General features: G+C 39.3%; 2 protein-coding genes across 2 annotated transcripts; one reads left to right on the top strand and one right to left on the bottom strand.

Annotated features, from left to right (window-relative positions):
* Positions 1-1,134: 1,134 nt before the first annotated feature.
* Positions 1,135-5,189, bottom strand: LOC146583835 (serine/threonine-protein kinase pim-1-like). Its single transcript, XM_085281350.1, has 9 exons — positions 5,136-5,189; positions 4,475-4,717; positions 4,188-4,340; positions 3,972-4,066; positions 3,787-3,834; positions 3,465-3,683; positions 2,281-2,461; positions 2,024-2,194; positions 1,135-1,934 (listed from the first exon to the last, which is right to left on the bottom strand). The coding sequence occupies exons 2-9, from the start codon at positions 4,701-4,703 to the stop codon at positions 1,843-1,845; spliced, it is 1,188 nt and encodes a 395-aa protein (XP_085137476.1). The 5' UTR covers positions 4,704-4,717; positions 5,136-5,189; the 3' UTR covers positions 1,135-1,842.
* Positions 5,190-13,421: 8,232 nt separating this feature from the next.
* On the top strand, positions 13,422-25,166 carry LOC146583836 (uncharacterized). The gene is made up of 19 exons (XM_085267586.1): positions 13,422-13,427; positions 13,632-13,693; positions 13,992-14,030; positions 14,139-14,375; positions 15,984-16,210; positions 16,452-16,627; positions 16,835-16,879; positions 20,432-20,507; positions 20,640-20,741; positions 20,843-20,877; positions 21,617-21,769; positions 21,942-22,070; positions 22,279-22,317; positions 22,858-22,983; positions 23,499-23,625; positions 24,243-24,413; positions 24,498-24,532; positions 24,753-24,917; positions 25,026-25,166. The coding sequence occupies exons 1-19, from the start codon at positions 13,422-13,424 to the stop codon at positions 25,164-25,166; spliced, it is 2,091 nt and encodes a 696-aa protein (XP_085123712.1).
* Positions 25,167-26,549: the final 1,383 nt, after the last annotated feature.

A 26,549-nucleotide genomic window follows, 5' to 3' on the forward strand; every position in this document is an offset into this window, starting at 1 on the left:
TGACAGCGGGACCACTGTGTGCTGCTTATTAATAAAGAAAATATATTCCTATATGACAACATGCATGAAAGCAGAACGGTATTTGTACGTCAGTGGGAAAATAGCGGTGGCTTGCTAGCTTTTGTGCGGCTTCCCCGGGTCAGCGAAAACTTAAGAGAAAACTTAAGAGAAATGAATGAACTTACCAGGTTGCCCTTCACATATCTTCCTCCAAGCTCGTCCTTTATATTCCTGTCTCGGTCCAGAAAGCAGCTGGTGTCGTACAGCTCCAGGTTGTTTGCTACGGCGTTGATTAGCCTTCCTTCCATTGAAGAATGAAGGGGTTTGGCTGGATCTGCCCCTTTGACCTAGGTCACAGCCACGTCACCAGGCTCCTGATTGGTTGTCGCGGCACGATTTGACGCTGGAGTTCAGATTTTTCCAACTCCAGGTAGACGCGTAACGCGCGTATGCACAAAATGCAACACAAAAACTCACGCGCGTGGTTTTATTCACGAGTCAAACGCTCCAAACGCGCTAGACTGACGCGCGTTTCAGGCGTTTTGGCGACACAAATCTGCTTCCGAATTTTCGCGGGAGCCGCAATCGCGGGTCATCGCGCTTTTCCATTGACTTTACATGTAAACCTGACGCTCTGTTCGCGTCTATCGCGTTCGGTGTGAACACACCGTAAGAGCTTTTTATAGAATAAATTGCATGACTGCAGTGAGAAAGCAGTAACATCACGACAATGTCAGTAGGGAGTGGGGAGAGGGTTTTAGGAAAGATTCGAGTGCCCGGTCTTACAACTGCAGCACAGATCATAATAAAATTGCTATTTGCTTGGGTATTACCTTCATGAATGACATCCATATTACTAGGAAGCAAATTCTGCATCTTCAAGTTAGGATTTTAAGGGGGATAAGGGGCGGGGACACCAACTGATGTGCAACTTCTACTAAAGCTTTAGCATCATACTAATGATTCTTGACGCCAGCGAGGCTGACAAAGTGGTGTGACAATTTGGGTTTTTTTAAAGATAGAATTTCCTATTACTGACATCATTTAGAAACTAGGGTTTGACTCCTGTGTGAGACCGTAATTTTCTTTATTTATGTAACTTTTGTTTTCACTGGCAGTTTAGTGTTAGGTTAGGACAAAAAACAAATTAGGAAGGTTAAAGACAGAACATTACTAGATTGTGGTTTTAATTAAAATGTAGCCTGTGACAATTCTGAACACATGACAAGCTACTTTAAGGCATATCACCCAGTTTGTAATATTGCTAAACATTTCTGAAGGCAGACGAGTCATGCTGGCTGGGTCAGTGTCATTTTTGTTGTAATTGATGTCTGGTTTGTTCTGTTCCCTAGTGATGGGTAGGGATGGGTACCAGTATCCGGTGCCATAATGGCACCGGTTCTGACATAATCCTTGAAATAGTAATAACACAGTATCCTCAGCAAAGATGAATTAAACAAGTTTTATTTTAATGGAAGTTTACTTCAAGTCTTCAGATTTTTACTGTTTTTTATTTGATTACTTTAAAGTATATGATTACATTTGAGTAATTAAATAAAGACAGTTTTGATGGAGCTCCTGAGCCAGCCCAAGCTCTCTATGAAGACGAGGAAAAACTCCCCTGGGGGGGCCAGATTGACGGGAAGAAACCTCGGGAAAGCCCATTCAAAGAGAGATCCCCTTTCCTGGGATGGCTGGGGGGGTTACAGGAATTCCAAAACACTGAAATTTAAAGTGGGCCAATTAAAAAAATTATTTCCTGAAAAAAAGAAAGGTAATTCATACATCACACATAAATGATAACGTCTGAATTGTGTGTGTTTGTGTGTGTGTGTGATAGGCTTATCTCAGCCAAGTGTGATGCTGTAGGTCCTCCAGCGTCGGCCGCGTCTCCGGGACTTTGGTTAAACACGCGTCCAAGAAATCCCGGCAGTCTGGAAAGAAAGGAAAGAGAAAAAACATGAAGATGATAGTTCCAGTGGTCCAAGCCATCAGTCAGTCTTGAAGTGTGACGTTTTCTTACTTTTGGACAGATGTCTTTTGAATTTCAGGCGCTTTTTGAGGAAGCTCGTGGTGTCAAAGTCCCCCGCATGAAGCGCTTCGTACAGAACCACTCCCATTTGCCATACCGTGGTGGGTCCACACCTGTAGCAACTGCGCCCGTACCACTCGGGAGGGGAGTAAATTTCTGTACCTAATAAACAGACACAATTGCAATTTCTTCTAAAACAAAAGGCGAAAACTGTGACATCTGTGAAGAGCAAGAGCAGAATATGTTACCATAGAAGAGGCGGTACTGCGACCGCTCCTTAAAAAAGCAGCTGAGTCCAAAGTCGATGATACGAACACGCGGTACATCTGAGCCGGTCTCAATTAGAATGTTCTCACTCTTGATGTCCCGGTGAAAGATGTGTTTATCCTCCAGGTGCTTCGCAGCATCAACCAGCTGCTTCAGAATGACCTGGAAATAGAGCAGGGCGATATGACCAAAAATATTCATCACGATATACATTTGAAAAGTTGCGATAACGATATAACTGACGATATAACTGACACTAGACAAAATACTTTACAACTCCACAACTTTATTAGTGCAAAAAACCCCATCAATGTATTTTCACTTAAACAAGCAGCTGTTTTTTTTATGTCCATTAAAGTTATATAAAAATGCAAATTCCTCGCTGACAGTTTAACCAAAAGGCATTTCCAGTGGAAACTGGCCGACATATCCTCAGCATAACCATGTATAATATCCACAAAACTTAAAAAGAGGTTATACACACACAATACGGTAATATTATGTTGAGGTGCAGTACGTATCACTCCGCGAGGTGCCTGCCTACGATAGCCGTAATGCTCCGACAATCCATCGAGCGGTGCGGCTTTGTAGCTTAGCAAAGTCGCCGTGCACATAAAACCGTTTCGAGGTCAGTAAACACAACCAGAGTTCATACATAAGGCGCACGGGATTATAAGGGGCTCTGTCGAGTTTCAGAAAATTCAAAGGGTTGATTTTAAGTGTGCCGTATTTTCCATACAACACGGTAATAACGACGGCCTGCTAGCATGCGCTACCAAAAATTGTGCTTTGTTGTGTATCTGACGGACAAACGCTAAACCAGTTCCACACCACTGAAGCTGCAGCATTTTACAAACCAGTTCTGGTTCATCCGTTTCATTCAACGATCCACTTTTGCTCTTCTCTTTCTGCGTCACCGCCATGTGCATATGTAAACAAAGGCACTGCACATGCGCATTTTACCCATATTCTATCGCCATATTTCATTTTCCTATCGTTGCCCAAAATTACACCGGTATTACCGTGAACGGTGTGATATAGCCCAGCCCTACCTGGAAACGATGAAAAAGACAATAACCAATCAATGGGTTAATGTTTCTCTAATACTCTGTGCTTTGATTGAATGATGTGCAGTCTAAGACTCTTCTAAGGCAAGTCAACTTGCCTTGGCCTTGTCCTCTGGCAAAAATCCTCCATTTTCTTCTATGTATTTATCCAGGTCCACAGCGGGGACAGGTCTCTCCATCACCAGGATCAGCTCTCTGCCAAAGTCAAACCACTCCAACAGAGACACTGGGGCTGATGTTTCCACTGATCCATCTGCTTCAGCTGCAAGCTTCAGCATGATGGCAACTTCCACCGACAGATTCTTCCCGTTGTCATCCTGAAATATTTTAACAAAGTGGATGATGAGGCACAGACGCTCCACAGGTGAACGCTGCATGCAATCCACTAATGTAAAAACAATTCAAGTCTTGCACATTTACCTTCACTTTGCAGTACACTTTCCCCTTTGGGATGTGTTTGATGGCCACCTAAAAGACACAGGGCATTGATGAGCATTTCCTCAGTATGACATAATTAAAGGTGTAAAACAGCACACGTCTCAGCTTACGATATTATCCCTTATCTGCATTACTGCCTGTCTCACTACCACCATCTGAACACTTACTGGTAAATGATCCTTTATGCGGTAGCCAGCAAACACTGCTCCGCATCCTCCTTCTCCAAGCCGGTGCTCCTCCACGTATCTCGCTTGGAAGTCTCCTAAACAGACAAACACAAATTGGGTTTTACTACAGCTGTCACACAAATTACTCTCTGCTGTACCCTAAATGTTCATTTTGCTCTTCACCTGAATATAAAAGCTAAGCTGCTTGCTACTTACGTTTCTGTTCAGCCACTGACTTTTTGGCAACAGTTTTGGTTTTGTCCTGGTCCACGTTCTTTTTCTTAGGTGGGTCCCTGGTGTCTCCCGCAGCTTTCCTTTTGCCAGCCTTTTTGTTTTTACTGCAGCTCTCTGAAATCTCTATGCTGCAGTCTGCAGATGTGGAAAACACCAAAAGCACGTCAGCTTATTAGACAATAGACACAAATATCTCCCAAACACTAATACCTTCAAACTAGCAACCAGATGTACACTTAATCTACCCTTCACTCAACTAATTAGCCTACCTTTACCAGTGTCCAACCAGGAAGATGCCTGCCCCTTGTCACCGCTCACATGGTCAAGAAGTTTACGCTTTTTTGCTGTATTGGTTGTCCCCGCTTCATCTTGTTGGACCTTTCGCTTGACTCCCCTGACCACATGAGCATCTGAGCTGGTGGAAGGACCAGCCTGCTCAGTGACCCTCCTTCTTTTTATGGGGGTCGTTTTTTCAGGACTGGCCTTTCTTTTAGCCATCCTGCTCTTACAATCTATAAACAACAACAACAACAACACATTAGTGAAAAAGAGCGCTCGACATCAGGACTAGAAGGATTTTGATGTCATTGAATTTTAAATTAGTATTGCTTACAATATAATAACAAGTTCATCCTTTTGATAAAAAACACACCAACACGAGTCCATACTAGGTCTACTAAGTCTAGATACTGATGACACTTGTTGCTCTGTTTTCACTGCTCAGTCCAAGAATAAACTTGTCACATTATTTTACCAAAAGACAAAGTGCCCCAGTAACCTTTCTTTGATTAGACATGTTGCACTCAGGTTAGTTTCAATCAAAACCAGGATTTAAATCCTCTAAAAATGAATCATTTTATACACAGAGCCTCAACATTGTTAGAAATGTAGATTCTGTTATTTGGGGGATTTTTTTTTTTTTTAACTTACTTTGATCTCCTGGATCTTTCTTATCTGCCTCAGTCGTAACTTTTCTTGTTTCCTTTTTCATCTTAATTTTTTGAGAACTTTTAAAATAGAAAATGTCACCTCAATGAGTGAATAGTCCTTCAAATGTCTGGATGCTTGACTTTTCTAACTAAGCTGTATAAGTCAGTTCTGTAAGTGAGCTTTAAAAGTAAACTCCGGAGACTATGGCAACACAACATTAGAACCTTGCCTTTTAGTGACATCACTAAAAGGCAGTGTCCCAAGTAGTTTAAAGAAAAACACTCTGGCAGACAAAGCCATAATATTTCATATAATTCAGTAATTTCACATTAAACTTTCTTTCATTATCCTTTCATTATTTGTTTAAAGACTTGATGTGTGGATGCTACTATGAAGACTTCTAGTTGAGCAAACACTAATAAACACTGACTAGTTTATCTGAGATAAAATATAACACTTTTTTATTAAGTCAGTGTTAACTCTGTTTTTTTCTGTTAGGATCATTCAATAGTACAAAGCGAGGGTAGGTCCACGCAGCAGGAAGTGATCATCAATTTCTATCACTTTGTCAAAGGCTGAGCGTAGGGTGTCACCAGTGGAAAATCTTCTGTGGGGCGAATCATCGGAATCGGCGTCGGACAACCCTGCATCACCGCTGAGCGCCACGCAGACACTACACACTACTTAATATGGTGATCAGAACCCCACATACTGCCTCAAACGTTTATTAAATCCCTGCCAACGTGTTCCTAAAATTAGAGGACGCCACAGGTACAAACTGACTGCAGCCTTTATTCCATGTGTTTTGTCTGTGAATGCCCCCATGTACACATGTAACCTCCACCCACTGCAACACCAATAATGTCCCGGGGCAAAGCGGGGTTTGGTGAACCAGGAGCTGTGTGCAGCCCGTGTCCACCAAGGCCTGGTGTATACCCCCTTGACACCTTATTAGAGTGCTGTACCTCCATGACTACCTGGCATGCTCTGCTCCTTCTGCCCTGGCAACCAGATGATCCTCAGCCAGGGTGGCTTGCTGGTCAATGGCAGGGGACCCCTCGGGTGGGCCACTTTGTCCAGCAAACCAATGACTGTAGAAAACATGGATGATCTAACAGTTCTCCAAAAGTACATAAAGTACTTACCTAAAAAGCAGTTAATGTCATGTTGCATTTATTTATTATTACATTGTTTTACAGCAGCTAATTAAAAACCATCATCTTAACTACATGTTTTGTACTGTACTTGAAACTTGCATCTCATCTTTGCAGCGTTCACTTTGAAGAGAATGTCTTTACCAAGGACTCACAGGTTAAGTAACTTTACAATTTTCATATTACAATATATAATTTTAGAGCAAGATTACAGCTCTGCCATCTTGATTGAAAATGAAATACATCTGGAATACGAACAGCTGATCGGATCAGCAAAGCGTGTTTCTGGAATATTATGTTTACTGCAAGTGCTTTTTATGCAATTTTTGCAAAGCTATATGTGGAAGGAAACCGTGACCTAGGACAAGCTGATGGCATAAGATGTAAGTACAACTCCTCTGGTTTCATATGCAAAAAATATTATTGCGCTAGCTTATGCGGTTCCCGGTTCTACAGGGATTTAAAAATAGTTACGCAAAACAGAGCGTGCCTGCTCCGACCGGCTTTAAAGGGTTAAACATGTAACAATCGAATTGCATCTTTCCATTGCCAGCCATCTCATTTTGTACAAATCCAGCCAGCTCTTCCAAGTTTGTGTATTTTTTAAACCCTTACAAGAATTGAAATGTGTCCCAAATATCTGTATCCCATCAGAGGCTAGTTTCTTAAAGGAGAGGTAGTAGCTGCTCCACCATAGGACCAGTAGGACCTCCAGCACACAATGAACACTTAATTAACATTAACACATTTATTAAAACACAATTTTAAACAATAACCCTTTTCTTTTAGTGTGTTTCAATTTGTTCCTACCGCTCCATTGGAACGGTGTACTATCCAGTAACAGCATCCAGCTGGCAGAAGCATACACCTGCAGCAAGGAGAATCTACCAGGCAGCGGAGTCATCAGATGAGGATTATCATGAAGTGGCTCATCCAGCAGGAACAGGATACCAAAAGGGGAGGGAAAAAACACAGAAAGCATAGTCATGACTAACTCAGTGTCACTAACAGCTCTTAATTAATGACTATCAATTGAAGCATATTTACTATACCTCAAAAAAGTATGAGTGTACCATTTTTAATTGCCCATTGCAAATATGGTAAGTCATGAGGGTGCTAACCATGCTCTATGACTCTATGACTGTATGACTGACAGTTTTGCTATGCACCAAAATGTCAGTTATGTTTAATGCTATAAATAAAAATAACTTTACTTATATTTTAAGATATGTTAAGATGTGGGAATGTTAAAGCATGAATATTAGCTGTTGTAATTAGTATGTTTTAATGAGTCGGTTTTTTGCACTGCAGGAGTCACTTGGCTGAGTGACAAAAAGGTTCTTCCCACTGAAAACGCTATGTCCAGATGAACAAAATCCACTTTTGGGGATGTACACTGAAAAAAAGGCCATGTTGGATTTACTTGATTCAATAATGGACATTGGTTGCACACAAATGTTTTGCTTTGGCAGAAACTTAAACAACTGAGTTAAATCAACACAACTTTTTCATATTCAATAAACCTGTGCATTTTGTGTTCATAAAATGCGATTGAAACATGTTCAGATGAAGTAAGTTGAGCTCTTGGAATATTTTAATCCTTCACAATTTTGTCATTTTATTTCAACAGTATTCAATAACTTTTACCCCAATACTACTTGGTCACTTAAATACTACATGCTGTCTTCATAATACATAATGTTCAACAAAGTCTAGATCCTGGTTACCATAAAAATTGAATGGGTCTTCAACAACTACCATCCTTCTATCTTTATCCTGGTTGCAGGAGGGCTGGGAAATAACCCTGAAGTGATAGGTTACAAGGCACGGTACACCCTGGACAGCTGACCAGTCTATCACATAGAAACAAACAACCATTTGCAACAGCACTAACCACCATGCCAACAATCTAGGAAATGTAGGAAAGCTATGATTTCCTGTATTTGATGCAGAATTGTTTTGTTTTGTAATAATACACAATAAATAGCAATAGCAATAGCATGCACGTGGTGCGTGTGTAGTGCCTCTTATAACTCCTGCAGTTTGAAATCTTGTGCGATCTTGTGAATTTCATGAGTTCAGCAACTAACCACTCTCACTAGATTGTATCAGCTCATCTCAACAAGAACAAATTAAGTTGTTGAATTTCGTACAGATTCTTCATGATTTAATTACGTTCATAGAAACATGAAATTATTGTGTTCAAATTACAAGTTAGACTTTTTTAATGTAACAACCACCCAACTTACTTTTTTTGGTAAAAAACAGTAGAGGTGGCTGCTCGACTTGACTGAGATGGATGCCTTCCTGAAACCACGATCTAAAGAGCGCGAGTCTGAAACCCGTGCAGTGTCGTGGGATTTAACATTGATATATTATTGACTTACTTCACTTGAACATGATATAAACAATTTAATCTAGCCTCTCTGCATATCATGTAGTTTCTACACTATGTAGTTACACTTAACTTTAAAGCATGAGGCAATTGTGTTAAATACACGCAAGATGCTTACGTAAATCCAAGAGCTGGCCAATCCCTTTTTTTCAGTGTACTTACCTGGATGATTGAGCATGTATCAAGACAATGAGTCATTTACTTTAGTAAAACTGTGTAATGCAACAAGAAAAGAAAAAATATCCGAACTATAGCACCGACTTTTAAATAGCAATCAAGCCCAATAAACAGTTTCTTTTGTTAAAAGAGGGGCCTAATGTCCTCCACAGTTATGTGAGATGATAAAGCCATACAGAAAATGATTACTTCAAGATATAGCTGCTAAAAGTCGTTCTACTACCGAATTATGTGTATGTATCCTCTCCTGATTTATTTCCAAAGTTTACTCACTTGATTTGGATTACTGAATGGAACCTAATCATTTTATTAATCTATACACACAGAAATAGCCACACAAACTAAATTAGTTGGTCAAATTTTATTCAGACACTTGATGAAATAATCACACAATGTGGTCCTTCTAATGACAGCAACATAATCTTGTTAGGAGGTGGTGGGATTGTCACATGCAGTGAGCTAGCATGATTTACTTAAAGCTGATGTGATTCCCAGATTGGACGAACTATTTGCATTTTCCTCATCATTATTTTTATTTTTGTTTTCTGATTGCTGATTGGTAGTGGTTGCCAGAATTATGCTTTCGCTTAAAATACAGTGTTAGCTACTAGTGCCTCAATTTCTTGGTTGTCTAAGAAATTCATCCTATCAGAGCCTTCAAAAACAAAAAATAAAAACAAAAAATATATTTTACAAAACATAATTCCAATTAAAATAGTTAGCTGGGTAAAATGCCACATTTTTTATGTCACAGTTAGTGCGATTCTTGATTCTTATGATAAAATGTAATTATATTTTAATCCCACAAATTTCTTTTTTCTTTTTATGAGAGCTCACACACTTAAAGGATATCCCAAAGTCACACATTTTACAACAGCAACCTCATTTTATAAATGCAATACACTACAAAACAAGTGGAATAAAAGCAAAACATTAATAATATGCTTTAGTGGAATTACTACAGTATCTTGAAATTTGCCGTTTCCGTTCGTGCTTTTATTTTGAAGGCAGCCCATTGAAACGGAAATCGTTGCGCTGGGTCACCTGGCTACCGTTTAGCGTTTACTTTCCGTTAGCAAAGTTGTAGATTGCAAGAAGTTTTTTGCGAGTATACATTTGAGCACACCAGAACAAAGGGATTACACACATATAAAGCACGGTATGTACACCGAGTTGTTGTAAAGAAAACAAAAACAGGCTTGTAGGCTTGTGAAATGGGACGGTCTAGCCTCCCTCGCGCTGCCCAGGTTGCCTATCAACCGTTATACTAAAAGCGGGAAACGTTTCATACAGCTTTGTTTGACAGAAACGGAGTAGAACATATTTTGTTCATTTGTTTCTACATGAGCTTTGTGTGATGTGATAAGTATCTGAGGCTGAGACCACACGACTGTAAAACATGATTGTTGGGCTTCATTTTTGTACTGAACAGTCATTTTAAGATTAGCTAGTAAATAACAATTAGCTCATGTTGTTCATGAGACTAAAGTCATCTTACTTTGGTAATGTAAATATAATATGGCCAATATGATAGTTATTATATTAATCATTATTAGTTATCACAGCAGTGAGTTCGAACTCTGTGTCAAATACTGAGCTTCAGTAAAGATTCTATGGCGTTATTTTAGTGCCACTATGCTCAAATTCTTTTTACTTGCGCTCAGAATAGTGGCACAAAAATAACGCCATAAGATTCAAGTTACAATTATTTATATTTCCTATCTCCTTAAATCTTCACTCAAAGACAAGTATGTTTGACAGTGTGTATATAGATGTATCATATAGAAAAGACAAATATTGTTCGTTTAATATGCTGGCATTACTAAATTTGGCTCAATGCTTACATATATGTGTAAAAAGAAAATGTGCGAGCTGTGGTAACTGTGTCTGATAGAATGAAGAGTAGACTGATACATGAAATATTCCTTTATTGGGTGAGAAAATCAGACCATGTCATAACTGCTTTAAGTCATACAGAATAGATATCAGAGCCTTAAACAGGCTGACTTCTGCTAAATGGGTCAAACTGGGCAGAAAGTCTACAAACACATAACATCCTTATAGAATATGATGTAACACTATAGATCAACTTAGCTCAGAATATATAAAGCATATAAACAATTACAGCAATATGATGCAACAAACACAGCAGTGCTACTGATCCAAAATACTCAAAGCTTCATAGAACTGAAACAAACATTTATTTTAGCTCCATTCTGCTGCTGATACATACTTTAGGTTTCTGAACATTGAACTTGTTGCTGCCTTTCATAGTGTGTAACTTGAAGGCCCTGAGTACTTTCTCCCACACTGAAAACACTGGGATGATAACATTATTTGAACATTACCTAATAAGACTGATTCAGCACAGACAGTTATGTTAAACTTTCCTAGCAGTCCTTCACAAACAGGGAACAGTCTGTCTATTCTCTCCATCTGTCAGCTGCTGCTGGCTCTTCCTCCTCCTCTTCCTCACACACTGCTGAGTTTGTCCTGGTGGATCATCAGGGGTGCAAAGCCTCACAGATGATGTGCAGCAGTGGGTCCCTCAGTCTGTCCTCACTCTGGACACTTGCAGTTGTCACACATGGAAATGAAATGTGCGATAAGCTGCAGGATTCAGACACAAGTGTAACTTATAAACACACGTTCATACTTTTATTCCACAATCAGAGAGAAAGAAACAGAGAGAGAGTGCAGGACAGACAGACAGGTGACAGTCTCAGGTGTACACACTGCTACAAAACAGCACCAGAGAAGGAGGATTTAGTGCTTGTGTTATTACGAGTGCTACACAAGAAGAGTTCCCAGATGGTACAGTGGACACATGTGTGACTGCTGTGATTAAAGCATCTTTCTTTCAGCTTAACGAGTGAACAATAGTGTGTTTGGTCCTTTATTTTATATCAGTAGGCACCTTGTTTTTGTGTTATACTAATTTTCTTTGCTCATACTTTAAGTTAGTGTTTCGGTGTCACAAGACTTTTACTACCACAAACATAAGCACCCTGGGCGCAGCGCCCAGTCATGAGCTACACAAGCACCAGCTTTAATTTGACTGATTGTTGAATCTCTCTTTATGGATGTGCCTTCCTTTGCTGCACCAAATTTCACATTTGGGCTCTTCGTCAAAGAAACAGCGCCTTCCTCTTCTGGCCTATTTCAACATCATCTTCCTGTCGCTACTCTAACTGTGATCAACATAGGTGGTGCATTTTGTCCTAATCCAAACTTGGCCTCTCCTGAGACGACCTTCTTGGAACCTTGGGAAATTTTGATGCCATAAGAAGAGCCTGAGTAGGGCTGGGTATCGTCACTGATTTCTAGAATCGATTCAATTCCGATTCACAAGGTCCCGAATCGATTCGATCCACGATTCGATTTAATTCGATTCGATTTAAATCTGGGAAATTTTGACAGTCAGAAATATTATAATTCAGATCAGTACATTTACATATTTTTGTATCAATCAAAAGGAAGCTGACACACGCAAGACTTTATCACAGGTGTAAGCGTCACAGCAGATGCTTTTGTGTCAAAGTAGCTGAAGATAAAACACAGAAAAACATGAAGGTGATTTTCCTGGCCTGGGATTTTATAAAAATATTCTGCAGTACATCAAAAACGAAAGAAAACCATTAATCAACATATGAACATCACCTCTGACATTACAGCGGTTTTATTAGAGACACGGTTAAGCGTTTTACATTTTGAATAATTTTAAAAAGTTTTAATTTGTTCAGTATTGAACAGCAGAAATGAGGTTTTCTTTTCGGAAGAATGTAAAAGGGAAAAAAACAGCGGCCGACAGCCTGTAAACAGCGGTAGACTTGTGCGTAACAAGCAAGCGAATAATGAAGAAAGGGAAACTGTTCTTGAAGTACAGAGAGAGGGAGAGAGAGCTGTGCATCGCGGTGGAAGCAAAACAGTAAAAGTCAGAGTGAATTCATGATGATGTTTATGTGAAGCGTTTGGATCTTCTTTTGCTGCTGGTTCGGTCAATATTGTTTGGAGAGAGATCAAACTAACAGCTTTAGAATCGGCTCATAAAGGGCGTGAACACACAGCGCGGACCCGCCGACAGATCAAAATCAGCGAGCTGTCGGCTTTCAGCCCCGACCGTGAGAAAGGCGACATCTCACTGATTCTGATCCGCGGGTCGCGCTGTGTGTTTAAGTCTATGTGCAGAAGCCGTGTTCCTGCTCTCATTTACTGTCTTAACTGTTTGGTGGTTCTTGAAATTTTGTGAGATGTCACCTGAGATTCTGGCATTTTGGGCAAAATAAATTTATATTAAAAAATCGATTCAGGATTTTAATGAATCGATTTTACGTTATCCAAGCCAGAATCGATTTTAATCGATGAATCGATTATAAAAACCCACCCCTAAGCCTGAGAGTCCAGAATCCAGAGCCTAAGATGACCCTTTTGTTTTGGTTGTTTGTAGTCAGATGTTTGACTTGTGTTTTCCATATATACTAAATAATTTCATCTTTAAAATTGTATCCCAGGAGAGGTATAATGTGTCATGCTTATTTGTTCCTGTTTTGTTTTTGGCCCATGAAGGTTTCTAAGTGCAATCCAGGCTCCTGGCTAATGTTATAATGCTTCTCCGTTCAGTGAAGGACTAACTGTTAATATTTTAAGATTTTTTTTAAGGCCACTGCAAAGTTTAGTGACCTTTTTATCAGCAAGTGATGTCAATGACAAACATTGCTCCTGATAATAATGAATCTGGTCTAAATGTTTGTTTTTTGTTGTGACCACTAGGATTGGGTCTCCCACCAGAATACCAGCCTTCACATCGAGAACTGCAAACTTCTGCGAAAGCAGTCAGTCTTTCTTCTCTGTACTTCGTGATTATGAACCGATATCTTTGGGGCAGCGCAACCATGGTTGTGCCGAAATGATGTCGGGGTTGTAATGCTAGGATAGCTTCCTAAGAACTGTTCATTTGTATTTTTTCATTTTTCTTTGTCATATTTGTTGTGTTCCTGTAAAGCACCTTAATGATTTATTGTTAAAAGGCTGAATACATTTCTAAGTTTTTGAATTAATGAACAATAATATATTTTTAAGGACATTCTACCTGGCAACATCTGACAAAAATGTACCTGTGTTTTTCCACAGATACCCAGAGTGGAACGGTGAAATAGCATCACCGCGAGGGTAAATATCTTCATTTGAAGTCATTTGGCGAATAAAAAAACATGCCAGCATTGGAGCCTTTCATTTTCTTTCATTTAACTGTGCTTTTCTTTTTAATGCACTTGTTAGTGCGTCAGGTGCCAAGCCCTCTCCCGCAACATCTGCTGAGACTTCCCAGAAGAAAACCAGACATGAGAGTCGTTCCCGTTCCTGCAGCCCCCGCAGTCATCGTGACTCGGAGCAAAGCAGCGACAGGCGAAGAAGGCTTTCCCGCTCTCGCAGACCCCGCACTCATCGTGACTCGGAGCGTAGCAGGGACAGGCGAAGCAGCCATTCCCGCTCCGGCAGCCCACGTCGCCACCGTAAGTAAGTAAGTAAGTAAAATTTATTTATATAGCGCTTTTCACAGATAAAAATCACAAAGTGCTTTACAACACAGAAAATGGGAATATAAAACAATATAACAGTAAATAAAACAATGTAAAACAATAAAACTATAAAAACAGCATAAGAAGAAATTAATCAAATGCTTTTCTAAATAAAAATGTCTTCAGCTGTTTCTTAAAACAATCAATGGAGTCCGTGCAGCGAAGAGACAGTGGGAGAGAATTCCACAACCGTGGTGCCACAGTCTGAAAGGCCCGATCACCACGAGTTTTAAAACGAGTGCGTGGTACCACCAACAGTCTCTGATCTAATGACCTTAAAGCCCGAGAAGATGTATGTGATTTCAGCAGGTCAGATAAATATTGAGGAGCCTGACCATGCAGGGCCCTAAAGGTTAGAACTAAAATTTTAAACTGAAACCTAAAATTTACAGGCAACCAGTGAAGGGAGGCCAAGACTGGAGTGATATGCGATCTTCTCTTGGTGCCTGTTAAGAGACGTGCTGCAGCATTCTGCACAGTCTGAAGACGATTTAAGGCTGATTTGTTAAAACAAGTAAAAAGGCCGTTACAATAGTCTAAACGAGAAGAAATAAAAGCATGAATAATCATCTCAAGTTCAAGCTTTGATACCATTAGTCTGAGTTTAGAAATATTCCGTAAATGATAAAAACAGTTTCGGACCAGCTGCTTAGAATGCTGCTCGAGCGACATCGAGCTGTCAAATAAGACACCGAGATTTCTAAGGCTTGATTTTACGTAAGGGTCTAAGAAGCTGATATGCTGTCTAATTTCTGGGACCATATGGTCTGGAGCAATAATTAGAGTTTCTGTTTTATCAGAGTTTAGTTGGAGAAAATTGTCATATAACCATTTGTTGATTTCTGTCAGACAATTACTTAAATTAGACAATTTATAAAACTCAGACATTTTGAAGGAACAGTATAGTTGGATGTCGTCAGCATAGAGATGATAGGAGATATATTTATAGCGCTTAATAATCTGGCCTAGGGGAAATACATAAAGTAAAAAGAGAATTGGACCCAGGACAGATCCCTGAGGTACCCCACACGGCAAAACTGTTGATTCTGATGTGACATGATTCATGCAAACAGTAAAAGATCTCTCAGACAGATATGATATAAACCATTTTAAAACAACACCAGTAATCCCAAACAAGTTCTCGAGTCTGTTTATCATGATACTGTGATCTACAGTGTCAAAAGCAGAGCTGAGATCCAGCAGGACCAGCACTGTGTATTCTCCGTGACTTGCAGAATAGGAGGAACAGTCATTCCTGTTCTCAATTACGCAGCCGCCGAAGGGAGAGACACAGAAGCCAATCACGATCTCTGTACAGGTCCAGACGCAATCGCAGGTCTGTCCAACAAACATTTTGAGAACTAGGATCAATCAAGAAGATTTAGCTCTCCAGTGGATTGTTAAAGGGTGAAATATAACATATATATAAAAATATCAACTTGAAAAAACTTAATTGGTGGACAGCATTTACCTTTTGTATCCATGCTGGGTGTGTGCTTTGAGATGTTTCTGAGTTATTAAGTTCTTTGATCCATACTTTTTTCAGGTCCCGGTCTCATTCTGACTCCTCGTGGTATGACCGTCCTTCCTCTTCACGATATCGATCACGCTCAAGGTGCCGCGAGAGACGATCCTCACTGAGAAGAAGAGATGAGAAACGTTCATCACCGAGGAAAAGCTGGGAGAGGCGATCGTCGACTGAGAGGTCATCTCCGAGGCGAAAGAAGTCAAGCAGCTCAAAGATCTTGGCAAAGAAACTGCTGGAAACATCAGGTTTGAAAATTGCTTCATGTTTTATTTTTTTGTATGTACTCATTAGTTTTTCTAAGATCAAAGTTCTCCTCCCCCCTCACAACCTTAACTTTACTAATGTAAAGGATAAATAAAGACCAGTGCCACCAGAAATGTCAGCATAGTTTTTTCTACTATTATAAAACTTTCAGAAACGGTAGATGATTTTCGAGACTTGGCACCCACCAAAGTGTGAATCTCTTTTGCACCTGTGGTCTTTTAGCTCTCCAGTCCTTATCAAACCAGTCTGACCTGGAGACTGTCGTCAAAACTTTGGCTCCTGCCCTGCTGGCTGAGCTAGTCAAGATGAAGTCGTCCCCATCAACATCATCATCATCGTCCTCACGTTCTGCATCTCCAGAAACAACTAAAGGGACGCCTAGCACAGAGAAGACAGAGGTGACTTCATATTATGCCTTTTTTCATGAATGCACAGTTTTGGACAATTTATAATGTGATCAGTGACAGATGACGTGATTGTTGATGCCACACAACCAAGATTAAATCTTTCAACACAGATTTATACAAGCAGATAGTTTGAGTCAAGTTGTCATGATGAAATCTGCATTTGGTTTGTTCATAATTTTCTTCCCTGTGTTTCCACAGGCTGGCAAATCTTCCCCTCCGACCATGGTGAGGCTACAAGGGACTGTAAGTAGTCTCTGTCACAGTGATGTGATTTCTGCTATGGAGAAAACATTTTGAAAAACTAAGTCAGTTGTTTTGTTTAGGTCAAAATTACAGGTATGTACACTGAAATTTGTTCACTGTTCAGGGGCGGATCTAGAGAAATTTTCTTAGGGTGGCAAAGAAATCAAATAGGGTGGCAAAATCGAAGCCTTTTTATTTTTCAAACACATATGCAGGTGGTTACATATGGTTAGAATAATTCAAATGCAGTAAGTATGCACGTTTTTCATATAAATATAGTCTAGAACTTAATTATTGTCTGTAGCCCACATAATTACACACTTTAGTTACATAAAACATGTGAGTTTCTGTATAGCCTGTATAATAAATAAATATGTAGCCCAACAAGTATAAAATCCAGACACACTGTTAGAAAACAGTCACATTGTTACAGCTTAAATGACACAAAATGTCAGAAATCTGCACTGTCATGAACAACAATTTAAACCTAATTTTTCATGATTTGTTGGATGAACCCACTGAGGTCTGAAATACAATCGGCCATTTTTGACTCCTTTTGAGTTTACGTTTGTATTTCACCCTCAGATTGTTTCATTTTATTTTGTTCCCCTTGCCTTGTTTGGTGTCATTCTTTTCAGCTCAACTGAATTTAGTTGTTTTTTTCACTGACATACTGCATTAGTATTACTGATCTGAAACCACACAAAGAACGTAAAATCCTAGTAGTATGTTTTTACTGTAAAAAAAAAACACCACAGTATATTTTTATAACTTGAAATGCAAATATAAATTGTACATTTTGTAAACATATACAACTATTTATCTAAAAATGCAGCCGATACACCTGCCGTTTTTTGTTTTTTTTCATTTTGTATAAGAATTTAAAAATATTACTACAACTAAAATGAGAGAACAATTAGGTGTCGCACTAAGATGCCCCACAAACTATGTGTGCCAGTAAAAAAAAAGTTTGTCCACCAAAAGACAGAACAGCACAGGGACAAACCTGCAGGCCTGATAACAGCAGCTGTATCACTCCGCTGGTTTTCTACTTAGTGACAGTGTTTACATTGCAAATGTGCCTTTGTGACATTCATTAGTGCCCTCACTGACACACAAAACAAAACGACTACACAACAGAACTACACAAGACAACACACTAAGTAAACACTCCACACTAAACGTCACAAATCTCCCACATCTAAAAACTCTCTCTCTCACTTGCTTGCTCTGTCTCGCTGCCGTTACCGTCACTCCTAAAACGTTTCCCTCTTCCTAAACAATCAAATCCCACGCGTTGACTGTTTTTTTAATTGGTCGACATGGTACATTTAGGAAGGTGGTGGCTTTTTTTCTTTCTTTACTGTTTTCGTGCTGTCCTTACAAAACGCTTAAAACACACACACACAAAAACGTGACGACAGTATTTAGAACAAAGCGTGGCTTATATATATTATCATAACTCTGGATTTACTGGCCTGTAATTAAAATTTAAAAACTTTGAAGTCCGAATTTTCAATGTGGGCTGAAATAGAAACTCAGCGTGGCTGCAGCTTGTTGCTGTGTCAGCTTACATCAGTCATGTGATTTGGAGGTGCAGCGTGTCCGTGGACCACAGAGGGTTAATAACACTCACCTTCCTTCCATTTCCAGAGTGTAACATCCACCCACCTGTGTAAAAAGCGAAATTCCCATGGTGTTGTTCAGAATGTGCTCTGGCACAATCATAAGCATCGCTTGCTACTGAAAACAAGAAAAAAGCCGGTCCTGCTATGGGCTGAACCATTTGTTAATGGTGGAGGGGGGAACACTATGCAATATTTTCAGTTTTAGCATTTATATTCACTGTTGACTGTAACTACGTTCAAACTGTTAATGCTGTCTTATTTTAATAAACAACACTGTCATATGCAAAACTGGGGTGGCACTTGGGGTGGCAAGGGATCATTTTAGGGTGGCACTTGCCACCCCATGCCACCCTTCTAGATCCGCCCCTGTCACTGTTATAGATTCAATTCAATTCAATTCAATTTTATTTATATAGCGCCAAATCACAACAAAAGTCGCCTCAAGGCGCTTCATAGATACAGAGAAAAACCCAACAATCATATGACCCCCTATGAGCAAGCACTTTGGCGACAGTGGGAAGGAAAAACTCCCTTTTAACAGGAAGAAACCTCCGGCAGAACCAGGCTCAGGGAGGGGCGGCCATCTGCTGCGACCGGTTGGGGTGAGAGAAGGAAGACAGGATAAAGACATGCTGTGGAAGAGAGACAGAGGTTAATAACAGATATGATTCAATGCAGAGAGGTCTATTAATACATAGTGAGTGAGAAAGGTGACTGGAAAGGAAAAACTCAATGCATCATGGGAATCCCCCGGCAGCCTACATCTATTGCAGCATAACAAAGGGAGGATTCAGGGTCACCTGGTCCAGCCCTAACTATATGCTTTAGAAAAAAGGAAAGTTTTAAGCCTAATCTTAAAAGTAGAGATAGTGTCTGTCTCCCGAATCCAAACTGGAAGCTGGTTCCACAGAAGAGGGGCCTGAAAACTGAAGGCTCTCCCTCCCATTCTACTTTTAAATACTCTAGGAACAACAAGTAGGCCTGCAGAGCGAGAGCGGAGCGCTCTAATAGGGTGATATGGTACTACAAGGTCATTAAGATAAGATGGGGCCTGATTATTTAAGACCTTGTATGTGAGGAGCAGGATTTTGAATTCAATTCTGGATTTAACAGGAAGCCAATGAAGGGAAGCCAAAACAGGAGAAATATGCTCTCTCTTTCTAGTCCCTGTCAGGACTCTTGCTGCAGCATTTTGGATTAGCTGAAGGCTTTTCAGTGAGTTTTTTGGACATCCTGATAATAATGAATTACAGTAGTCCAGCCTGGAAGTAATAAATGCATGAACTAGTTTTTCAGCGTCACTCTGAGACAGGATATTTCTAATTTTAGAGATGTTGCGCAAATGGATGGATGAGTTCATTGACCTACTTGTGAATCGAGAGAAAGTTCCTCTCCTGTTTGTCTCCTGGTTTGCTTCTGCAATCTAAGATAGATATTTATGCACCGTAGCTACAATTCTCTATAAATATACTGTCCGTTCACGGTTGTAGTCCTGCATTCATTATGCGGTTTAAAGTCAGTTGGTTATCCTTACATTTCTTCTACAGTCTCGCACCCCTCAAATTCATAGTTACTTTGGATTATACTGAGCTTTTATATAGTCATCCCCATGTCAGGAAGCTTCCGCTCAAGTCTAATGCTATGAAAGCATACACACTGTACTTTGTTTTTATTTTGCTGTGTTGCATTATGCATTTTTTAAATCTATATATACACATTGCACTGAAAACATCCTTGGAATCGCACTGGTTGCTTGCAAGTTGCCACAGTTGCTTGTGGTTTGCATGGAAGACTCCAACTTGTCTGTAAATACTTGTAAGCTCATGACAAGTGCTCATGTATGATTCTTAGTGTGAATGTAGTAACTTAACAGTTTTGGTAGTAATACAAACTAATGTATGTTCGTTGTGTGTGTGTTTGTAAGGAAGCTGCGGTGGCACCTAAAAATACAGCCAAGGCTACGGAGGCTGTTGAACCAATTAAAGGTGCTGCAGTTGACGGTGAGCCAAAAGTCTTGGCTTCCAAAGCAGAAACGGCCTCAACCACGCAGATTTGTATTTAGATCAGCTGGGTAATTTGCATCCTATCTAAACTACCACTATTGAACTTAACTACATTTCCTTTATTCCAAGACTCTGTGACTGCAGAGAAGATCTCAAAGGATCAGCCGGTCGCTGTTACCCACCCAACATTTTGGGAGCGGATACAAGAGCAACTGCGTCCAGAAAGAATCCGTAAGAAATCCCCAAAGATCTGTATGAAAGATTTCTCAATGTGAAGATATTTTCTATTTCATAATTATTTTTTGGTTTTTCTTTTGCTCTGCACTTCACAGGTTGTCTCATGACAGTCAAACTTCCCAATTCAAAGGTAACATTAAAAAAACACTTCAATTATACCTGTAAGAAAAACATGCTTTATCAAAGTGGTTAAGTTTTGATCTGAAATAGTTCAGTTTGTTTTACAAGTTTGTAGTTGGGTTATATCTCATTGTCAGGTGACGCTCAAGTAGGTGTAAATGTAGAAAAATGTTAAAAATTCACTAGGGATGTCGCAATACCAGAGATTTTGTAGTCAGTATAGACACCAATAGAATTGCACCATTCTTGGTTACCAATTTAGTATTGTAATAAAACAATTATCTCATGTACTAACACATACTAAAACTCCTTTATTGAAAAGCTAGTTTAACATGTTCAAATTATATGCACAGTCATCCAGGACATGGTGGTTTTGAGTGCTTAAAAAGGTTTTTCCTTCCCAAGTTTGACATGTGCAATAGTGCTGTTTACACATTGCCTTTTGGGAATCAGTTATCACTGTTTATGGATCCACCTTAAATGAAAAGTACTTTCATAGCTGACTCTTACTGCCTTTTTTGTCAGTGAGTCAAGGTAGAGCTGCACTACGTGAAACAAAGAAAGAAAAAAAGAAGTAAAGGAAAATTAGCATCAGAAACATTTTGTAATAGGTACCTGATTGTGTTCATAGTTGTAGACAGTGCTCAAAGTGAGGTTTATAAGTTAATGTTTGCATTTTTCAGATTTCTGTCTGGAATTTCTTCCATTGCAATTGTGAACTGATCCTGAAATTTTTTTCGTTTGCACAGCTTGTTTCGCTTGATTACAAGGTGCTGTTAATAAGCAACCTGCCAGAGTATCACGATGGCTGTTACGCAGAGGAGGACATCGCCGGTCTGCTCACTCGACACCGATTTGAGTATTACGACGACACGATCTACGTTATACCACAGGCACGCATGGTAAGCACCAGTTTGCATTGGGCTGGGTTATGACCTTCATTTTAATGGCGCTCTAAATCTCTTTTCTAAGACGACCTAACTAACATTTAGTTAGTTAATGCATATTTTGTGAGTGCCTGTCTTCATGGTTATTCAGTAAAAATCAGTGTTTGGTTGTTTGTTTTTCCTTCAGGCTTTTGCCCTCATGCCGACAGCAGTGGCAGCTAAAAACATCGTGCTAGCATCAGAAAATCACGATTTTATTCTCAGTGGTTCTAAACTTCGACTGCAGGTTGAGAAGGGCAACATTTTAATGACGCCGGTAAGCACTGTGTGTAGATAATGCAATCTACTGTTGTGACAGATGTTATTACAATTATTTGAAAATATTTGTTTCTGCTTGTTTATTTAAAGTGTGATTATAAATGTAAAAAGTATTTCTTTTTGTAGAAAAAAATACCTTTAAGCTGAAATAAATCGAACCGAATCCGAAGTGATGTAATGATTTTGAACTGTTTTTTTTCTTTCAGCTTGAGTTTTATAAGTCTCTGATGAAACGGCTATGCTATGTAAGTAACGCACATATCTCAGAAACAAAGACTGCACTCGAATACCTTTAGATTTATTGGTCAGAGTATAAAGTCATAACTGGAAGCACTCACATCCAAGTCAAAACACCTTGAAAAATGGGGACATACCCGTTTTTTCAGATATTCACACAGGGCTAGGAAAGGTTTGGAGAACTCTTTTCCTGGAATAAATTAAATCCTCATTTAAAAATGCATTTTGTATTTTTTTTAAACATTTGTTTAACGATTTGAAACTTGTGCAAAAAATTAGGAAATTGGGAACGAGCCAAATGCGTTTTCCACGGCACTGTGTGTACATTAGTTTAAATACTTTTTCAACCAGTGTTATCAAAAACAGCAAGAGCTGCAATTATAAATTGTTTGGAAAATGAAGATAGCTGCCAGGGTGCATACCTGCTGTGTGAATATAAGTGCAAACTTATGGCCTTGATCTTGGAGCTGTAGTATAAGAATGTTTGGAATGTCATACTGTTTGTGGGGTTGTTGTTTTTTCACGTTAACCCGGTTTTCTCGAAGCAGCAAGTGACTGACAATGGAGCACGATTAATCTACATCAGGAACATCTCGCCAGGCGAGTCCCGGCATCTCAGAGAAGCTTTGAAAAAAATGGATTGTGTAAGAAACTACCTGCCTCTTCTCAACAAGGTATAAACACACTCATAAATGCCAACAAGTGCATGTGTTAGAAGTCTGTGAAAGGCTGTGTGAGATATGTGCTTGTGTAAGTGTAATCTTAACCATACAGAAAAATTGACAGATTAACCGCTTGCACACCAAACTAAAGGACGTGCACCAACCTTCATAAATCCATCCTTCAAAAGAGATAATGTGTCTAGATTTGGATGCTACTTATCTTGAGGAAAGCACAACTGCAAAACTATAGCGATAGTAAAGAGAGACTGCCGATAAGCTGCTCGCTGAGCAATTCTTCATATGCTCATGCGCACTAGTATTTATCACATTACAGCATTAGTGCAGGGGTCATGTTGAGCATGGCTCCAGTGCATCATTGAGCCAGGATTTCTGACTCTTGAATCCAGTGAACTCCACAATAAAGCTGTACTTAGTTCACTCTTTCCACGTGTGCTTAGCACTTGTTTTCTAACATTTACAATGTGAAGGTAAAATGTTCAGAATACATTTTCTTTCTTGTGTTTCAGGTGTTTATCGAATTTCAGTCTCTTCGTGATGCTGATCGCCTTGGCGTTTGGTACAGCCTTCTAAAACGGCCCACCGGCCACAAATTGTCAAGGCTGAAAATACCACAGTGTGGATGTACCTCACTGCGTAAGTGTTTTTTAAATGGGATTTTAAACAAATATGATTTAAACGGAAACAAAAAGATGGGTTAAGTTAATGGAAGGTCATCTGGTAAGACCTTTCTTTCGCTTTCTGTTTGTGAAACACTCATGAATAGATTTTTCAGGTCTCCCCTGGGCTGTGGATAAAGTGCAGACAAAACTGCTGATTTATGGTTGTTCACAATCAATCATTGTGACACATTCCCTCAACTTTTATCCACTAACACTGTGATTCTGGTTCCCACAAATCCTTTGATGCTCATTTGCCTTATTATCTCTCTGACCTCTTTTCTGGCCCCTCCAGAAATCTTTGCTCCATCAGTGGTCAATTTCCTTCTGCTTGTCTCTGCCCCAGACACATGAGCCAGAGCCATTACTTAAACTGCACTTTTTCAGTCTGGCATTTGATCTAACCCACTAATCGTTGTTTTTCTGATGTCTATGATACCTTGGGTATCTGTAAAGGTGCTTAAAGTTCAAATAAAAGTCAAAACATTGATATTACTGGATCATTGTAAACATTAAAAACCTGTTTTGCACCACTCGTTTTTCCTTTTCTTTCCCCCACAAAACTTTTAACAAAACTTATTTTTGCTTGTGCAGCACCAAGATTGCCAGACAAAGCTTTGCCAGACAGCGAGGTTGCTGTTGATGGTGCAACTGTCCCAACAGAAGATATTACCATCCCACAACGCAGCACTTCACCATATTGGATCACAATGACAACTAGTCCCTTTGTGTTCCCCACTGTCTCTCCTTGGTTCACAATCCCAGGTGAGAGAAACAGCTGGAAACTAAAATTAACCTCCAGATATAAAGTGTTGACTGTTACTAACTGTGTCTGTTTTACACTTCTAGAGTATTTAACTGTCAGTGAACCTGATGACATTGAGGTGAGTGCATCTTATAAACCCAGGTTTCATGTGTTAAACAGGAATCCTTGAGTAAATACCAAGAGGTGTCCATTTTTCCAAATACTCACCTCTTTTTTTCTGCTAAACTTGGTTTCATTTTGTCTTCTCTATGTGCTCAGTAATAATAATATATTTTTTAAAAAGTACCGCAAAGTTTCTCTTCGAATAAACTTTGGTTCTTGAACCTTGTGTCTTGCAGAAAGCCCAATCTCAAGGTTCTACGTTCTCCACCATCATGTTGACCGGTTTGCCAGAAGGAAACTACAGACAGGAGGATGTCACCAAGCTGGTGTGGCGTTACGTCCCTGATCAGACTGTTCAGACTCTGTACTACAAAATAATCGTTTTATCACTGCAGAGGAGGGTGAGGAGTAGACCCAGCAGGCTGATACAGAGAAATTTGCATTTGCAAATTGAATTCAATTTAATGATTGATATTGAATGTTTCCTCTGCATCATTTTTCCCCTCCAGGCCTTTGTGTTTTTTAACAGCTGGGATGCGTGCTGCGATTTCGCCAGGGATTACCTCAAAAATCCAGTTACTGTTGGAGAGTGGACGCTCAGAATCCACATTGTTTTACAAGACATGCTTCCTGGTACAAGTGAGGTATGAAAATGGAGCAATCGGGGGCTGTTAAATCGGGGGCATGCTCCTGTTTCACTCAAACTATTCAGATCCCAATCAAAACAGATTTCTCCTCTAAGGAGTGAGCACAGCATCATCCTTCTCTGGGCTAATATTACTAGATTGAGAATACTCAGAGTACTTTATTGATCCCTGGGGGAAATATATTGGTTACAGTACAAACAGTAACACAGACAGATACAAGAAGTAAGGAATAGCACAATATATACAATATATACATACATATAAGTCACTCATTGATAAATATCTGAATAAGAAATGGAAAAACTAAAAATATGCATGAATTTCAAATCAACTATTTATTGTTACTTCGTCTGTATTTGTTCTAGTGATGGGATTTCCGGCTCTTTTTAGAGATCCGGCTCTTTCGGTTCGGCTCACTAAAAAGAGCCGGCTCTTTCGGCTCCGAACCGGCTCTTCAGGTTGTTTTGTTGCTTTAATTAATTTATTATTAACAATAATATAAAATTATGCACAAAAGGAATTACTAACGTAAAAACAAGTGGTTTTATTTATATATGTTTATATATAAATATATGCGGTGGCCCCTAGAGACAAAACACGTACAAACTCCAAAACACATTTCTAGCATGAACTGAACTTCCAAAGCAGAGCTACTAGATCACTTAAATTACACAATTGAAAGCATGTGTGTATTGTTTGTGTATTTATACACAGGCACTCATATATATATTCAAATAATTTTAAAAAAAAGTTCATTTACCTGTTATTACCACACACCAAATCTGGTCGTTGGTACTTGCTGGCTTGTGTAGCCACAAGATAACAAAGGCTCAACACTGCGCCCAGCATCCTGGAGCACTTCTGTTGTCTTTTGTACGTGTTTTGAGTTTTTATGTGCTTCTGAGTTTTTATATGCTTCTGAGTTTTTACGTGCTTCGGAGTTTGTACGTGTTTTTACGTGTTTTTGGAGTTTTTACGTGTTTTGGAGTTTGTACGTGTTTTTACGTGTTTTGGAGTTTGTACATGCTTCAGAGTTCGTACGTGATTTGAAGTTTGTATGTGCTTTGTCTCTAGGGGCCACCGTAAATATACTTTTATTTATTCACTCCACATAAAATGTAATAAATAAATCATATAATACAAAAATCAACTATTCACATTTCAACTTTTAACTATTTAAATTTTCAGCTTTTTCCTTTCACAAATTTAAAGTGAAAACAACACAAAACACTGCAAACCACAACACAATTAAATATAAATTATAATATGAAAACTAAAAGAACATGCATATTCTCTGTCATATGGACCTGCATGAACAAACTTTCTCAATCCTTTATCATCTGCAACCGAAAATAGTTGTGGATGATTACTATACCTTTCTAATGT

Source organism: Mchenga conophoros, linkage group LG1 (genome assembly GCF_057382185.1).
Source record: "Mchenga conophoros isolate Kocher_MC1m ecotype Shallow Benthic linkage group LG1, M_conophoros_male_GT1.1, whole genome shotgun sequence".
In the NCBI taxonomy this organism is placed as follows: Eukaryota; Metazoa; Chordata; class Actinopteri; order Cichliformes; family Cichlidae; genus Mchenga; species Mchenga conophoros.

Bases quoted from the DNA above. Each gene is read 5' to 3' on its own strand.
- LOC146583835 (XM_085281350.1), bottom strand. From the start codon at position 4,703: ATGGCTAAAAGAAAGGCCAGTCCTGAAAAAACGACCCCCATAAAAAGA. The intron at 4,341-4,474 runs GTAGGCTAATTA...CCACATCTGCAG, and splicing joins CTGGTTGGACACTGGTAAAG to ACTGCAGCATAGAGATTTCA. The intron at 2,462-3,464 runs GCAAGTTGACTT...CTCTATTTCCAG, and splicing joins TGCCAGAGGACAAGGCCAAG to GTCATTCTGAAGCAGCTGGT.
- LOC146583836 (XM_085267586.1), top strand. The intron at 14,376-15,983 runs GTAAGTAAGTAA...TACTTTTTTCAG, and splicing joins AGCCCACGTCGCCACCGTAA to GTCCCGGTCTCATTCTGACT. The intron at 24,533-24,752 runs GTGAGTGCATCT...TGTGTCTTGCAG, and splicing joins GTGAACCTGATGACATTGAG to AAAGCCCAATCTCAAGGTTC.